An 18,545-nucleotide genomic window follows, 5' to 3' on the forward strand; every position below is an offset into this window, starting at 1 on the left:
TAACATAACATTGTTTGTGTATATCCAACATCAAGAATAATAAGAGAATTTATTTCATTGAAATGCATGAATAACTGATGTAAGGAACCTCACTAGTATTTCGTCTTAATGGTTGATGCCTGATTTCGGCTCAACACAGCAAATCTCGCTTCCTCCAAATCAAAACAAAAGCATGAGATTAAACCCAACTTTTGTAGTCAATCCAACAAAAACATATTTCTCACAGGACACAGGGTGCAGAAAAAGTATGAAGCATTCTATCCAATTAGCAAAGAAATTAGCAAAACTTATACATGGAGACACTAGGAGTCCCCCCACGTTATAACAGTTATCTTTACAACTATTCCACATACATATATTTCAGACAAAATATATCTAACCTCGTGTCTTATTACCACAAATTACAAAGAATAATACATCCATAATCCTTAATTTTGCTCACCAGTCCAAACTATCGCCAGTATCCCATAGCCACCACCGGGATACTTACCTTGTGCCCTCTGCTGCCTTTCATGGTAATCTCTCCAAAGCTATAAGTTCCAGTAACTGATCGAGCAGTAAGAGTTACAGAGAACTTCCTAGATGCACCAGGTTTCAGAGTCATCGCTGAAGGGTTTGTTTCAATAGCAATGGATGGATGCATTCTAGCTGTGATGACATAGGTTTCTTCTTCAGCAACATTTGTAACAGTACGAGTAACCGTTTGAGTTCTTACCAGATGGGAGATTGTAATTGATGGGGTGTTGAGATTTGATGGGTGGCCCATGGTGTGGTTGCAAGGTGAGTTTGTGTAGTTCTTTATCTCATGGATATCAATACCAGGTGTTGAGCACAAGAATCCCAAATAATCCTCATAACCTACAAAAAGCCAGGGAGGAAGCAAATAAAGACTCTACTCAATGGTTCTTCAAAGTTACAATGCAATGCTGAGAGGCGAAAAAGCTATCTCGCAGCTTTAGCAGTGTCTAGGCAACCTCAAGCTGTCACCTAGTTAGATGTTAAAGCTCACTGGTGTACTACTAAAGGCACTGTTTCAAGGCAAACCTTTACTAACAAGCAAATGTCATAGCAATTTTTTGTTTTTTGAAAAAATTTCAGGTTTAAGGTTCTAAAATTCAAGTTTCCCAGCATGCTTCTCCACTGTTTCTATTCCCTTAATAAGGTTTTTCATTCGTTCCTATTGAGTATTATTCACCATAGCTTTTGGCCCAAGTGTCCAGTTTATGTTATACGATGGCCCTCTATCATCTTCTAACTTGTTACCATTCTCTAAGGCTGTTTTTGGGAATTTGAATTTGAAACAAGGAAATTCAATTTCAAATTTAGCATAAATTGTGTGATATAACTCATGAAAACATGTTCATGATGATTTTCAAATTCATGAATTTGTTAGATCTCTAGTCATTGGTGAATTTGAAATACTTATAAGAAATAGGTAATTTTAAATTCATTGGCTTATACTCTCTCCGATACATACGTATTAAAATCTCATCTAGCTTTTAGCATTCATCCCCACAATCTATAAAACAAACCAAATCTAAGTCCACTCTCCAAAATTCATGTTCCCAAACATAGTAAAGAGAATTATGCCAGTGCCTTTCTTGTAATTGCTATTGATTATGTGATGAACCTTGAATTTTCTTTGAATACTTATACCAGAATCACAACTTCCTTGGCTATTTACCAAACCTTGTAGTAAATATCTTGTAGCTTAAATGCTCTGAAAGAAAAAAAAAATCTCATCACTTAATTAATGACTTGGGGCACAAAGTGTCAAACCCCATTCACTCCATCCCCTTTCCTAGATGAGATCTATGTTTCATAGTTGACTGAATCTATATAGAATAACCAACGAAAAAATAAGGGACAAAATTACAATGCCCAAGAAGAAATACCTGCATGAAAGATGAGCCCAGGATCCAGAGCAGCTCTCGGATTAACATGGCCACTCCCATAATCAAAAGGAGTAGCTGTGACAAGCTTCATAGCCTCTGTTTCAGAATACTGTTGTGCTTGAAGAGGCCTTCCTGCTCTGTCCAGCTTTGTTGATGTTGTCATCAAGGCTGATTTTATTGCAGCAGGGCTCCAATGAGGGTGCTTCTGCTTCAAAAGAGCAGCTATCCCTGCTATATGCGGTGCAGCCATACTAGTTCCAGATATCATTGCAAATCCTTCTCCTGCTCAAAGCAAAGAATTGAATAATGATACACCTCTTCATCCTCTAACATGCACCAGAAGTTTCAAAAGTGATGGCAAAGAAGACAAGCAAGAGCAATATAAGAACTGAGCACATCTTTACCAACATAATTAGGCTCATCCGTTCCATTCGGTGACCAAGCAGCCCAAATTAGAGAACCAGGTGCCAAAATGTCTGGCTTGAGAAGATCTGCATCTTGAAAGCTGTAATCTTTTATGTTTGGCCCTCGAGCAGAAAATAGTGCTACTTGTGGTGCTGATTTGTGGAGAATTGGCATCAAACCGTCCCCAATGCTACCAATAGCTTTGAAGCTCTTCACTCGCCCAGTCCAATCTCTTGGTGTAGAAACATTATAGTAATCAATAAGATCCTAAAAAGATGATTTCCAAGAGCCAAATCACAATGTTTTACATTATCATGTTAGCAAAGTGGGCTGAAATTAACTCAAGCAATGAAAGCATGTTGCAGATTCTGGCCCCATTTCATGATGGAAGCCATCAGCTTCGCTTAATCATATAAAAAAAATAGGTAAAAGGAGCAAGGATCCCAGGTATACCATTGATTTGGAAACATCGGTGATAAGGATGCCAGGTATACCAACAGGAACAGGATCAAACTTTGTTCCAGGAGAAACATTTTCCACTGCAAGAACAAAACCAACTGCACGAAGAGCCTTGGCTGTTTCAGAGACTTTCTTAATTGATGCAGTACCAACAACAAAGTTGAAGGAATAGCCACAAAGAAGAATGTTCCCCTCAACTAAGTTTTTATTTAAAACTTCCGGCCTTTGGCAGTCTGAGGGGCTATACTTCATGACTGAGGAATCCAGTAGCACATCATTAGCAGCAACCATGGTGTAGGTTTGGTTTGGATGAGTAGAAGCTGCAATAATCCAGAAGCTCTACACTTCAGTTTTGAAAAACTGAGAGATTTATCGAAAGAAACTAAATGACAACAATTTGACAAGTAAGCAACCACCACTGCCATGTGCTTGGACATGCATGATCATAAGCAAAATTAGTCATATACAGCAAGTAACCAGAGAATAGCTGCAATCTCAAATTATTTAAAAACAGCAACATCCTCCCCCCCCCCTCTGGTAGATCAACTCCACCCCTAAGCCAATTTGGCCTCAAAGTGCCAGATTGTTGCTAGTCAAGGCAGACTGGGGTCCCGATGGCACTGATCATGAAATCGGGAGAGAAGGACAAAAAGATAAGAAGAAAAAGTGAGAGGTGCCATGCTGCAAAATTTTGCCAAATGGCAACCATTAATGAGACCAATGGCATGTACCGTCATTAAGTCCAATTGTTAAACTAAGGTACTTAATTAATCAAAACTGGAGATGGATTCATACACCAGAAATTGGAGGAAAATTTAGACCCTAACGAATGTAATTAGCCTTCATGGTATTAATTAAAGATATATAGTATTATGTTGGAACATGAATACAAATACATCTAAAAATTGCAACATCAATTCCTCAGAAAAGACCAAGATTTTTATATTTTAGTCAACATTTTATTACCACCATGACAAAAATAAGAACATGAGTGAATAAAGGTATAATTGAGGCAAGCCAGTAGAAAGCCAGCCAAGATCAGCTTGACTATAAAACTCAAGACTTGAGCTTGCCATAGATTAGAAGCCTTGAAGCTTGAACTTAACGCAAGCTTGGTTGAGCTTATCTTCTGTACTTGAGCTTGGCTTGAAAAAATAAAATTGAGCTACTTGAGCTCGATTATCATCACCTCAAAAGGAAGGAAAACCCAACTTGACTCAAGTTTAAGTTTCAAAATGTGTTTCAAAAAGTTAAAAAAATCTGTGAATACGTAAACATATATTATATTGTATTTCCATATGTCTACTATACTTAAAAATATTTAAACCTAAAAGCCTAATTAGACATTCAAGCTGCTCAAGCAAAGGATTAAGATTTTGGAACTCAGTTGACTCATTACTTGAGTTACAAAAACTCAGATTGATAATGAGTTGTGTTTGAGTATTCACCAACCCAAGCCTAAGTAATTCACAAGTAGCTTGACTTATTTAGACACATAGGTGAGCATGTCTAAATCCTGTTTGATACAAACTAATAGCAAAAAAAAGTAATGATTTGGTAGTTAAAAGCATTAGTGAACAACTGAAAGTTGAGATTTGGGCCTTGGTGATCACAGTTAAATTTTATTAAAATAGTAAAAAAAAATAAAAGCTGGGACAAAGTGGGATAAAGCCCATTAGTGTCTATTTAAAACAGCATTGTTTCCACATATTTGGTAAAATAATGTTATGGTGACATAATTAAAAGCATTAGCTTAAGACTTGAAGTCAAGGTTCAAGGCTTGTTAACAACATTACAACAATATAATTTAACCAAAACCACGAACCCTCCCCCCCCCCCCCCCCCCCCCCCCCCCACACCCTCCATCCCAAAAAAAAAAAAACAAAAAATAGAAAATGAGTAAATGAGTCAAACTGGGGTAAAATAGCTGTTAACCAGATTAACCAGGTTTGACCGGCTCAACACTAGTTTGGCCTCATCAAAATTGGTGACCTGGTCACCAAGTTGGATGGTCTAACTACCAAGAGAGTCTCTAGCTTTATCAACTATGCTCTAAAAACAATGCTCTACAAGATTTATCTCACTCAAAATGCTCAAATATTTAGCAGTTCATGAATAAAGCCTCGGTAATCAAAAGCATTCTATTGGTCATTTGGTAAACCTAAATTATATTCAGGTGCAATAGTCATATTATTATTTTAACCTAATTTCAGGCTTGAAACTAAGAAATTCTAGTAGAATACAAATTTATTTCTACAAAAAATTGGCAATTCTAATTGTCTAAATATAGTGTTGAACTAAAACATGTGTCCTAAAAAATTTAATGCACTACCTTAGACCAACATAAAATCAAAAATTTTTAAAAGGTGAATGAAACTAGAGATAATCAGATGAGGTGTCAAGCAGAAAAGTTTACTATTAATGGTCTACCATATGCAGATTTGCCACAAATGTATAAGGCCATCAATTAAATAAATCATTAATTAGAATAAGGAATGTCTACGTCGTTTGAATCATAATTTGACAGATTAACAAAATATGCCATCTCATACGTAGATCTTAACTCATTTGCAGTCCACTGTTCTTGAAAACATCTTTCCATAGGTTAAATAACATCTTTCCACTCTTCCTGCATGCTACCAGATCAGAACAAATAAATAGTCAAAGTTGAAGTAACTCACGGGACAATCCCATGCCAGCTAAGATTTTTCCATTTCCCAGGTTCAAATGGTTTTTGTATCTACGATCATCAATTGCAGCTGCAACAGATGCGATCCATGGGCTATAGGAAACCAAAGTTTTGGGGAAAGGACCTCCATTTCCAGCTGCCTGAGCAACAAAAACACCAGCCTTGACAGCTGCAAGAAGTGTTGCATCAAAAGGATTTAAAAACGTGGTCTTCGTGGTTGCCTGAGGACTATTTGGTCCCACTGAGAGGCTGAGAATATCCACACCATCGTGAACAGCCTGCCCATAAAAGTTCTATCAAATCACAAGTTTTCAACAAGAATGACATAAAAGAATGTAGAATTGATTGGAAAATGGGCATCTATCAAAGTCACACTGATAGCAGAAATAGAGCTTTTCATATTTTTCCTTTTAAGTATCACAAAGAAGCAAAAACTTTCACACGTTTTTCTTTAAATGTTCCCAATTCAACTTAAGACAACTCAAAAAGGACAGCTTCACTTTTCTTTTTGTACAAAGGAAGATGACAGTAATCAGGAGCCCCATGTCAAAGATACTCATTAAAGAAGTGTTCCCTATACAAAAACATAGCTGACCCCAAAATTTTTGCTCAATCCTTAAGGAAAAGGGACACGCGTATGACAATATTCAAAAGGAAGATCATTTATCTGGTTACCCAAAGTCCCAAATGACGCATGCAAAAGGAAAGCATTACTTATGAAGATGTTGAATCTATATCTCAGAAGGTGTTATCAGTAGAAAAACCTGATGGGGAGACATGTAACTTAGCAGCAGTCTTAAATCAAAATAGCAAGGCAAGAAATAACTATGCTACCATCTTCTGATGTAAATTGAAGCATACCTGATCAATTGCAGCTACCACATCTGCTACAAACCCTCCAAAAAGCCTGTATAGTGCCTTGTAGACAGCAATCCTAAGACAAAAACAAATTGAATTTCCAAATCAAGGGGAAAAAATGCATAATAAACTAGGAAGATGTTAGTAATTTGCACCTGGCACGGGGAGCCATTCCACTTGCTTTCCCAAATTCATGGCCATGCACTCTCACAGGAATACCATTATTCCCAGCTGCAATAGCTGCCGTGTGACTGGCATCCAGTGATATAACAAAGAAGGTGGAATTGGTTAAAAAGAAAGAATAGATACAAAATCTTTCTCACTCAATACCAGTTAATTTAAATAAAAGCCTTTCCATCAAATGCTTACTTTTTGCCAAAGTGGGAAGAATAAAAGTGATAGTTCCCAGTTTGAAATTTATAAAAAAAAAAAAAAAAAATCTTTCCATCAAATGCCCCTTAGCCTTGCAGAGAAGTGCTGCAAGATTAGTGGAGGTTTCCCAAATGTTGGTTGCCTGTTGCTCCATATTATGCTCTCCTAACATACTTATTTACAGTTTAAGGTAACATATTACCCTCTTCATAGAGCTTGTCTTCAATATCTAACTGTTTGATCCATATATTCATTTTCATGACTTAAAATTGAAACAAAAATATATTTAACTTGGTCATTTTCGCTAAGGGCTGCTACTGGTAAGTTGACATGGTAGTTAGAAAGCCAGACGTATAACATGTGAATACCAAACATGCTTTCTTTGGAAATAATTCTTTATAAAAGACTAATGTAATTTTAAGATGAAGCATTATTTTACCACTTCCCCATGAAGAGAACAAGACTCAACACCCTTTCAAGACCTCTACCTAGCACCTTCCAACTTTTCCCTTAGTCTAAAATGTTGGAAAGTTTACTTAAACAACCATTTCAAAACAAAAAACAAAATGAAAATCAGAAAACAGAAGGTGTTGTACAATAATCTTATGAAGAGCATACTTTATTCATTTTATGCAGGCTATCACTAAGTTAAGACTAAAACCAAAACTAGAATTACAAACACAAAGCCCTATCAGGAATTCTATTCCCATTGGTGGACTCAGGAAAGAGATCTGGATGCCTATATACTGGAAGCAGAGCTGCAACCTCAGTTCACACATGGGAATATCATGTGCAAGAACGATTGCTTATTTTGAGGTAAATTTTGTGTTAACTATTTCCCAGGAAAAAAAAATTGTCTTTTAAAAGGATGATGGGTTGTTGAGTAACAAGCGCTACAATTGATAAACATGAAGCCAAACATTAGGATCATGTACTAAATAGTATTAAGAGACTCTAGCTGAGAGAGTAGTTAGAACTTGAATAAAATAGTGGGGCCCACTAGTATCAGGTTAGCTTTTGGGATAACTGGTGAACCAACATTAAAACAAGTTAAAAATCGGAGATATCTATAAAGAAAACAAAAGATGAAACTTGACCATAAATTTTAACTGCCATTTTTTATATTGTCTGGCCTTTAAGTGCATGTGTGTTAACACAATTCTTTTTTTTTCCCACATGGATTTTCATCATACATTAATGATGTAATGTAAATTTTCTATTTACAGTTTGACTAATTCCAGGATGTTCAATGTTCAATGTTACATGTACCTCAGCCTGTTTCACCTGGTTTGAGCTGCAAGAAAACATTTTGTTGAAGTAGAGCTCTTTGAAAGATGCTGTCTAAAGAAAATTATTTGAAATAAGTAAGAACATCTTTTGTCTGTTTAAAAACTTCAGAAAATTCATCTATAAGCTTTTTGTTGCAACTTTTCTCAAAGCTCTAGTTTGGAGCTTTAGCTTTCAGTTCTTAAAAGCTCATTGTCAGCTTTTACAGAAGCCAAAAACTGTTTTCACACCTTTCAAAAAAAAATTGTTTTCACAAAACCTTGTTTGACCTAGCTTTAGATATCAGTAGTAAAGAAACTGTTTCACAAGCAGGGTTAAACAGGCACTATATATAGTGAATGTCAAGGCTTTAATAGATAGTCTGTTTCTATCTTCTTCTTTTTATAATATGTTTGAGTAGGAATAATTTTAATTTATGTTGTTACTTGCATATTAGCAGTTATATACAAGTTTTCAGTCCAACAATCACATTCTAAGTTGTTGATTCTCATATCTGCACCTTGATTAAAACTGACATGAGCTAATTTAGGTCCTTAGACTTTCCTTCCTGAATTGTAGCAATCACATAAACTAAAACCTCTCTCAAAGGTATATTTGTTTAAGATAAGGTAGCATAGCGTTTCCATTGAAACTGTAACTGCAGAAAACTATGGTAACTAACCTTCCATGCCCATCACCATCCATGGGAGATGCAAAATCAATAGCAGGATTAAATGCACCAGCTGCTTTTGCAGCTTCAGCAAAATGCTGGGCTCCAATGATCTTGCCATTACAGAAGTCTCTCTTGGTATCAGGATCAATTTCGCACTTTCCTCTATACTTTGGAACAGGCCCATAGGGATCAGTATGATAGGCTGCAAAGCTTGGGTGAAGTGGATAGATTCCTGAGTCTACAAATCCTATCACAATGTCCTCTCCTGCCCTGTCAAAGCCACCTCCTGTTGGCCATACACCTGTTGGGAGCCCAAGAAATTGTGGGGTATGTGTTGTAAGTCTCCTCACCTTCCAATCTCTCTCCACAGATTTCACACCAGGAGCACGTCTCAGGGTTTCTGCCTACTAATATATTGGCATAGTGTAAGGAATGAGAATGAAAAAGACTGGATTCAGAAAAACTGAAGTATTCATTCAACTAAAACATAATTTCAAATTCAGAGAAAAAAAAAACATTATTTCAAATACAAAAGCACAAAAATGTTTAGCACTTGAAAGTTTCACCTGTTCAGGGGAAAGGTGAACTGAAAAGCCGTTTATTAGGTGTTTATAACTGTAGAGTTTCTTGTAACTCCCACGCTCAAACAGCATTCCAAGAAGCATATCATGTTTTTTCTCAAGATGACTAGCATAGGATGTTACCAATTCACTGAAACAAGCACCAAAGAAAATGACACGATTATTAATGAAGCAAACTTCAAAATATCCATCAAGTTGAGAGAGAGAGACAGAGAAGGAAAGATCACTCATGTCAAGGTAGTACATGATAGACCAAGAGACTTTGGAACAGTAAAAACAACCACCCTATTTTCAACACAAGGAACACAGCAATTAGATGAGAAATTTCATTAATCGGATTACTAAGTGGGCTAAAAATTAACTCTATTATCCATAAAATGAAGCTTCAATTTCAAAAATAAATGGTTCAACTAACTCACAGCAATAAGCATAGAATCAGGAATTAAAACTTTACCTTTTTTTTGTCTTTTTCCTAAAGTCTGTCAGATAACCTCAGGTAGTAATAGCATGAAATAAGAGTTGAATCTGGGATCAATGGTTTATAATGGGCCTCACGGCAACTATCTTCAACTTGCACAGCAAAGGAAAACAAAACTTTTCAAACTTAACATTTTCTTCACTTCTCTTCTTTAAAAAAGAAAAAATATTTTCTTCACTCCTTTTCTAACTTCTCCTTCTTATTTCGACGGAAAGTTCCCGCATGAATAATATAAGTAGTTGCACCCATTTTCATAATAATTATTATTTTAACAGGAAAACTGCATTAAGTTATTATCAAAACTTTAGAGCAAAAATATTGAAAAATTCCATTGGGACAATGATCGCAGACAGAGTCCAAAAGTATAGATGAGCTGCACACAGGTGAAAATCCAAATTTCCCAACCAGCAAATATGATTCACAGTAATTTTTTTTTTTTTAGAAAAATTTTCCATGCAGAATATAAAAGAGTGAATAAAAAAAGGGAAAGCCCCACATTAATTACTATACTACATCAATACAATCAAGAAACTGTTAAGTATAAGCAAGCTATCAACGTTTATTTTTGCTGGGGTACTGCTACACTATATATTGACAAAGTTAAGTCAAATTCATGGTATTTTTTTTTTCTTTTAGGCCACAAATGTGCACATGTCATCGAAATACGTCCATTGCTCAACAGGATATCAAATAAGTGAAGAGTGAAGACCCCACAGCAGAAACTGACGAAAAAAAAAAACAACCAAAATTGAGAACAATGCGAAATAGTACCAAATTTTTTACCTTGTAGTGTCAAGCTTCTCATCTGACTCCACAGCCGTAGCTTCAAATCCATTCTCACCACCTTTGTAGCTAATTATAGGCTCTCCTTCAACTGTCACAATATAAATCTCCGCTTTCCCAGTAACCACAAGCCCCAATAGCACCACTAGGACTGCGCACCGAAGCTCCATCACCTTCATTCTTCTCTCTTTCCCAAGATCTGCTTCTCGCTAAATTCAGTACCACTTAAAGGAAAGTTCTGGATTTCTTTTCTTTTTTTTTTTTTTTTAATTTTAGCTTTGAGTAAATTTTACAGAATTATTTTATTTTGTTTCTTAAAAAGGAAAAAGTTCAATTTAATACGTAAGCAAAGAGACTTAACTAAAAGTGATACTGACATTTATAGTGAAATAAATAAATAAACTAACATGGATTTGGATCCTTCCTGCTCAAAAATAAACTTACTTCAATGGAGATCATGAGATAGAGTTGAAATCTACTAAACTTGATTTAGCTACTGAAACAAACCGTTTTAAATTTAAAAAAAAAAAAAGAAATAACACTACTTAAATTAGTAAAAAAAAAAAGGAAAGAGAAAATATTACCGAAGAGACACTAAAAACCCGATCCAATCCCGCCAAAGCTTGCTTTTGTTATTTACATTCACGTCAATCTGCGTCAACGTCCTTTTATCTACGATTCAAGCAAAGAATAATTAAAAAAATGAACTAAAAACATTGAAAAAAAAATAAAGAAAGGAAGGAAGGAAGAAAGAGCAGAATCTCCATTAGCATTTTCGGTGGTAAAGAAGATCGTAGAGATATCATCTCAAAAAAAAAAAAAAGAGGAGGAAAATTTAGACTTACGCAAGCATTAAAGAAGGGAATCGAGGAAGCTTTGATAAGACGATTTTATCAAAGCAGCAAAAGAAAAAAAAAAGAGAGAGAAAAGTGACTGTGAAAAACAGAAGAGAAAATGATTAGATCAGAGAGAGAAAGAATATATTTATTCACATTTGCAGAGCTAAGATCATTTCACGCAGATCTTTCATTCAAAGCGAGAAAAGAAGAAGAAAAAGAAAGAGCAAGAAAGAGATCCAAGGGATGGAGAAAGGAAAGCGTGTATGTTGATTTACTGTGTTTTAGTGAGGGAAGAGAGTGAGTGAGAGTGCGTAAGGCAGTTGAGTCTTTTTATTATATTTTATAATAACTATGCTTTTAAACACTAGAAATGAATTTTATAAAAATCATTTACACTTTATTTCGCCCATTTATATAAAATTTATTTATATGTTAATTGTGTCTACATAATTATATTCAATTTAAATTTATTAAATCATATCATATTCATGTGATATACAAAATTACTAATACCGATCAAAGTGAAGGTGGTAATAAAGTGATGGTTGTATTTTTTAATTTTTAATTTTTTTATTATTTATATAAATAAAATTTAATATATATTAATTAATTAATTTTTATATAAAACTCTAAATTCGTTATTATATTAAATATACAATTATTTTATTATTTACGTGTTTTAACGCGGACTTACAGACAAGGAAGCGAAGATGATGGTGGAGTCGTAGACAAATTATTACCAAGGTAGCATTATTTAATTCTTTTTTATATTTGTTATATAATTTACTTTTATCACGTTATTTGTCAATTAATGCAATGACTTTTCGTTTTTTTTTTTTTTTTTTGTTGGTTTCATGTAGCTTTGTTGTTATCTTTAACTGTTGTTAGGGACATTCGCGCGCAAGCTGTCGGGGGAGTTGTTCCAGTGAAATGACGAAACCACCCTTGGAATTTGGCTATGATAGTCGATAGGAGGCAGGGCAGCTGAGCGGAGAGCGAATTCCCAGCTATTTGATTTGCCGCATTTACGCGAGTGTCCACCAGTTTTTCTATACATATTTTTTTCCTTTTTGTGGTATTTTCTTTTCCTTGTATAAATGTTTTCTTGTTCAATTATTCAAAGATACATGCTTTAAAAACAAGGGCTTTTGTCATAAATAATTATGGAACTCTATTAATATTTTTTTTTTTTTTTGGTTTTGGTTAATAAATGTTAAGGTCAAACATTGCCACAATTGTCTGGTAATAAAAATTGATTTTAAGATTTTCAAAAAGGTGAAAAAGAAGAAGATTAGCAAATGAAATTTCAATGGTCAAAAGGTAAGTGTAGATTACACGATGTGCGCACAAGATCAAAGGTTCCCACTTAATCAACTACTTTGCCCAACTTTTCCTGATTAACTTGCCTTCTTCTGATTACAAAAATGTTTAGCATTTAGAGTAGACATAGAAGCTTAGACTTTGAGCAACTAGAAGGTTTGAGGAGAAAACAAAACAATAGTAACAAAGACAAATTCCACTATTTTCTAGTTTTCTTTTTATATATATTATTGATAAAAAAAATTAGGCATGTTCAAAGGAAAATCTAGAATCTGACCGTGAAAACCTCTCCAATTACTCTTCCCTAAATTGATATGAATACTTAATTAGCGAGTTAAAGCACAATGCTTAATATTCAAGTCGTTTTTTTTTCGGTGTGAGATTAAGAAATTATAATTTGGTTTAAAAATTAAAATTAAATATTTTACCTAATATTTTAAAAAGTTTTTTAATTTTTATTTTTTTATTACATTCAATTAAACTATTATATTTTTATTTAAGTTAGATAGATCTTTATAATTAAAGGTTGATCAATTGTTATTAACCAAAACGTCATGTGTCATTTTCTACTCACATGACATTAACGTAGAGTGTGAAAAATGTCATTAATAATGTCATTATGTCACATCACTGTTCATTATGACATGTTAATATACCATGTTAACACCACTATTATAAAAATAACAACTAACGTTTTAACTATGATATTTAATCAACCATTAGTTATAAGGGTTTATTTGATTCAAAATAAAAGTATAAAGATTTGATTGAACGTGATAAAAGAATAAAAATTTATTTAAATTTTTTAAAATATTTCGGAACCTTTTTAAAATATAATATCTAAATATTTTGATTTGAAACTTTTCATTTAGATTTTTTTACTAATAAAAAATTAATTTAATTGATAAAACCATTTACCTTGACAAAAATTGATGTTGAGTTTCGATCTTACTAATAAACCATTATATTACTATTAGTACTATTTAGTAAAGAGACAATTGTTTACGCCCTAATAACTATAACAATTTTTTTTTTAAATCGTTAAAATCACTCATTAAGAAAATCTATTATTTATTATGCCCATAAACTATAAGCCTCCAGCTGTAAATTTTTGATATGGGGGAACATAATACGATAGTAATTTAAGAGTACCAAGTAGAAATAAAGATGGTAGTTGGTAGTAATTATCAATGTGTCAGCTGATAAGGACTAAAAGGTTCACTCACAATATCATAGGACTCTACCTCCTTTATTATGGCTTCCAATAAATTTTGAAATTTTCAGGCAGAATAACTGCAGTGGCATTTGGTCCAAAAATAATTTAATATGTAGCATATTTAGGATAATATCGTGTATCAATAACTAAAAGCAAATGTATTAATGTACAATGTTCATTTTTTTATTCTTATAAAAATATGGGAGATTAAGGTGACTTTTTTTTAATCCGTCAAAATCTCTATTAAAAATGAGTAAATATATCACTAAAATTAAAAAAAAAACAGCTAAATTTAAAAGGTACAAGGACTAGATCGATAACGTATAAAAAATTAGTAATTAAAAGTAATAAGTATATCGAAAATCTAACTTACCTATTAAAATAATAGGTAACGAAAAATTTCACGAATTTAGCTTAAATATTGACCCAAAGATAATATAAAGAGATCATTAATTTAAACATGAATGTTGACTTAATTTTTTATGCTATTGATTGACAAGGTCAGCAAGATGAATAGAGTTTGTGGAGTCACTAACATGTATGCTTCGAATGAGGAATCGACAAAGAAAAGGCTATGGGAGGAACTAATTGAGGCCATGACAAAAGGGAGGTCATGTGGTGTGTGGGGGGGATTTTAACACAATTAGATATGAGCATGAAAAATAGGTAGAGGTGAGGTAGGAAGATTAGCTGTTGTGTTTGAGAATTTTATCAATAACTTGGTCTGGTTGATCTGCCTTTAATAGGAGATAAATTTACTTGGTGTGGCTACTGTGAGGGTTTGGTTTTCAGTTGATTGGATGGATTCTTATTAGATATTGAGTGGCTACAATATGAACAAAGGCTTCTTTAAGAATGTCTACCAAGTTTTCTCTTAAACCATAACCCAGTGATCTTGAGGTCAAACAATGCTGATTGAAGGCTTAAACCCTTCAAGCTATTCAACTACTAGCAAGATGAAAAGAGTCTTCAAGAGTTGTTGTTAGGCTTTTGGGAGAATAATGTGTAGAAAATAGTAGAAAAGAGGGACATATAAAGTAAGCTAAGGGATATGAAAGCAATTATTAAAGATTGAAGAACAAGGGTGTTAGAAAACACACAATTGCAAATTCAATGTCTTGAAAAAGAACTTAAGGAGTTAAATTCTCAATGTTAGGTGATGGGGTCTAAGGAGGAAAAATAGATGGAGATAAAGGATAAAAAAAGTTAAGTTATAGGCACTTTATCCCAAATAAGAGACGAAATATATAGATGCAAAAATAGAAACTTAAATGGGTTAAAGATGAAGATTGAAATACAAAGTATTTCAACGATATGACTTTTAAAAGGAGGAAAATAAATCACATTGAGATAATTCAAGGGGCAAAAAGGTTAAGAGGTGATCCACTAGGCATCAAAGAAGAAGAAAAAGTAGCTAATCATTTTGAGAAATTGTATAGTGAAAAAATGGTGCTAGATCTAGTTAACTTTGACTGTTAGTTTAGGAAACTCAATAAAAACTTTGCTAACTTCTTAGAAAGGCCATTTAAGGAAGATGAAGTCTGGGAAACAATCCAAGGATGCTATGGGAACAAGTCCTTAGGGCTAAACAGATATAATTTGAATTTTTTCAAGAATCAATGGAATGTGGTCAAATTCATGAGGGAATTCTATAAGCACGGACAACCTAGGTGCAAGGTGAATGCATTGTTTATTGATTTGATACCCAAGATCCTAAATCCCAACAATTTGAGTGAGAAACTGATCAGCTTAGTGGGCAATTTATACAATATTGTGGCTAAGACTTGGGCCAACAGATTGAGAAATGTAATTGATGAAGTTATTGGGAAGAACCGATTTGCTTCCATTAAAGGAAGGCAATTGATGGTTATGCACTTATAGCCAACGAAACGGTGGATTGGATGAAGAAAAAAAATGGTGTGGTGATTTTAAAATTTGATTTCAAAAAAGCCTATGATAGCATGAGTTAGAGATTTTTTGATTTAATTATGAAAAAAATAAGATTCGGGGAAAAATGGAAATAATGAATTAAGGAGTGCATTACTTTGGTTTCAATCTTAATGTTAGTTAATGGATCCCTAATGAGGTAATTTCGCATGAAAAGGGATTGAGACAAGGATGGCGACCATTGCCCTTCCTATTCAACATGGTTGCAAATGCTCTTAGTTGTATGTTGAGAAAGGCAGAGGAATTGGGGTTGTGCAAGGGTTTGAGATCAGGAAAAATGGATTATCAATCACTTATCTTTAGTATGCTGACAACATGATATTGTTTTGTGAGCTCAATTTAGAGAACATTATTCTTCACTCTATATATTTTGATGATAACAAAACATTCCTCACTCATTAATGTTTAACTTCACTATTTAAGTGTGCAGGATTTAATCTTATACCCCTAACAAAGCTGTTAATTAAAAACAAGTAAAGGAGCTTCCTAAGTTTAATGAAGAGTTAGTCAATTAAGAAGGAAAGAACAAATAATGAACAAAACAGAACCCTAGTAACTGATTATCAATGGACCTTAATCAGCTAAGGCATGGTTGTGTGATATGTTGAAGTAGAACAGAAGTATTCTAATTGGTTAAGAGGTCTAGTTAATCAGTTAGAGCACAATGTCCTATACTATCTTCAAACGCCAAAAACAAGTTTAAAAATATAATTGACTGTTAAAGGGAGCCAAAACGAAGCAGTTCAAAATTCGAAGATTTTCTAATCGATTAATGCTGGTTTTAAATGATTATGGTTGAAGGAATAAAAGCTTCAATCAGTTAAAGGAAAAGCTAACCAATTAGAGGAAGATTGTTGTGCAGACAAGTGAAAAAAGAAAGTTTGTAATCGGTTAGAGTAAAGAACGCAGCAGCAAGATAATGCAAGGCAAAGAAGCTATAATCAGTTAGAACTATCTGTAATTGATTAGCTCAAGTTTGTCTGCCTGTTTGAATTTAAACAATAGAGGACAAAATAACGACTAGAAGTGCATCAGGGTTATTTTTAACGACTAAAAACTATCTCTAATAGAAAAATCTAACTCCCCAAGCATAAAAGGAAGCTCCAACAGTAAAAAAAAGTAGATTTGAAGATAAAAAAGTTACTTTGGGCAAAAAGCCAAATATTCTTCATTAAGAGCACTTGTTCTTTATTCCAAATCCAGAAAAATGTTTGAACTTGATTGTAATTTGATCAAACCTGTAAAGGTACTTAGTTGTACTTCTTTTTCTTTTTTTCTTGGGAAATTAAAGTGGGGGAAGCACTCTAAAGATTGTTGTAAGGGACTAGAGCTTGGGTTAGAAGCTCACTTTGCTAAACTTGTTGAAGCTGTTAATTTCATTGGTTTAGTGAAGTTGGGTTGAAAATATTTGATTGGGAGATTAAGGTGGTAGATGTAGGTGAAAGGGACTGAACCACTATAAATACTCTTGCATTGTCCACTTCTCTTTACTCTTCCTTACTTGGTTTCTAGTAATTCTAACAAGTTATTGTCCTTTCCTTTATCTAGTTGATTACGTGCTCTTCAAGCTCTAAAGGGCTGAACAGAAAATTTTTAGTGTTATTCACCCCATTCTAGCATTTCAACAGGAACAACAATTATGGCATTAAAAAGAATATCTTGATGTTTCCAAAGCATCTCAAGACTCAAAATTAACTTCCACAAGATCCACTTGATAGAAATAAAAATTGATTAGAAAGTTGCTGAAAGTTGGGTGAAGAGTATCTCATGTCAAGTAGGGAAAACTCTCACCACATGTATTAGGCTATCATTGGGTGCGAATCATAACTCCATAAAATTTTGAAAATCAGTACTTGAACGAGTGGGATCAAAACTTGTTGGTTGGAAGGTGAAAACATTATCCTTGGGTGAAAGAGTGACTTTACTTAGATTAGTGTTGGCAAGCTTGTTAATATTTTACATGTCATTTCAAAATTCCATCCATGAAATTGAAAAAATTCAAAGGAGATTTTTGTGGGGGTGTGGAACAGAAAAGAAAAATTCATTTTGTGAAAATGGATAGGTTTGTAATTATAAAGAGTGTGGGGACATTGGGATTATGGACTTAGAGGTAAGAAATCATGCTTTGTTGAATAAGTGGATTTGGCGATATGGTAAAAAGAGAAACAGTCTATGGAAAAAAGTGGTAATGGAAACCAAAAACGATCCTTCCATTATTTTGCGAAACATGAGTGCAAACAAGAGTGCAAATAAGAAAGTTTTAACAATACAGAAAAGAATTATTAATCCCAGTTTTGTTACTAACAAATTTTTCTTACAGGTGATTTCTAACATTGGTTTTACAGTTGGTAATAGTGAAAATATTGCCTTTTGGCATGAGGAATGGATTGAAAAAGTTATATTGGAACGTTGTTTTCTTAAAATCTTCGCATTGGCAACAAACAAAAGTAGAAAGATTTTAGATTATGGCAAGAGAGATGATTGTAATTTGGTGTGGGACTTAAGCTTGAGAAAAAGTTTATTTTATTGAAAGATCGAACAATGGGAGCAATTGAGAGATACTCTTTGGGATTTCTAGCTTAGCAAGAAACTCAAAGATGATGTGGTGTGAAAAAGGGGAAGCTAGTAAGATCTATACGGCCAAGTCATTTTTTAATCATATTCTCACCCTTAGTGAAAAAATTGATAGCATATGGAAACATGTGTGGGCAAACTTGACTTTATTTAGAGTTGAGATATTCATTTGGCAGTTGATGCATGGTAA

The 18,545-nt window shown here is 33.8% G+C and overlaps 1 protein-coding gene across 2 annotated transcripts; it reads right to left on the minus strand.

Annotated features, from left to right (window-relative positions):
• Positions 1-235: 235 nt before the first annotated feature.
• LOC18589386 (PA-domain containing subtilase family protein) lies at positions 236-11,607 on the minus strand. 2 transcript variants are annotated; one of them, XM_007014334.3, is made up of 12 exons: positions 11,305-11,607; positions 11,044-11,131; positions 10,460-10,658; positions 9,184-9,328; positions 8,627-9,021; positions 6,462-6,557; positions 6,310-6,382; positions 5,441-5,726; positions 2,754-3,079; positions 2,300-2,567; positions 1,896-2,177; positions 236-858 (listed from the first exon to the last, which is right to left on the minus strand). In XM_007014334.3, exons 3-12 carry the CDS (start codon positions 10,636-10,638, stop codon positions 452-454), a joined length of 2,457 nt encoding a protein of 818 aa, XP_007014396.2. In that variant the 5' UTR covers positions 10,639-10,658; positions 11,044-11,131; positions 11,305-11,607; the 3' UTR covers positions 236-451. The 2 variants fall into 2 exon arrangements, with proteins under 2 accessions (XP_007014396.2, XP_088666079.1); XM_088809953.1 differs by lacking the exons at positions 10,460-10,658; positions 11,044-11,131; positions 11,305-11,607 and adding an exon at positions 9,653-9,799.
• Positions 11,608-18,545: the final 6,938 nt, after the last annotated feature.

Source organism: Theobroma cacao, chromosome 9, assembly GCF_053813885.1.
Source record: "Theobroma cacao isolate CCN51 chromosome 9, ASM5381388v1, whole genome shotgun sequence".
Lineage (NCBI taxonomy): Eukaryota > Viridiplantae > Streptophyta > Magnoliopsida > Malvales > Malvaceae > Theobroma > Theobroma cacao.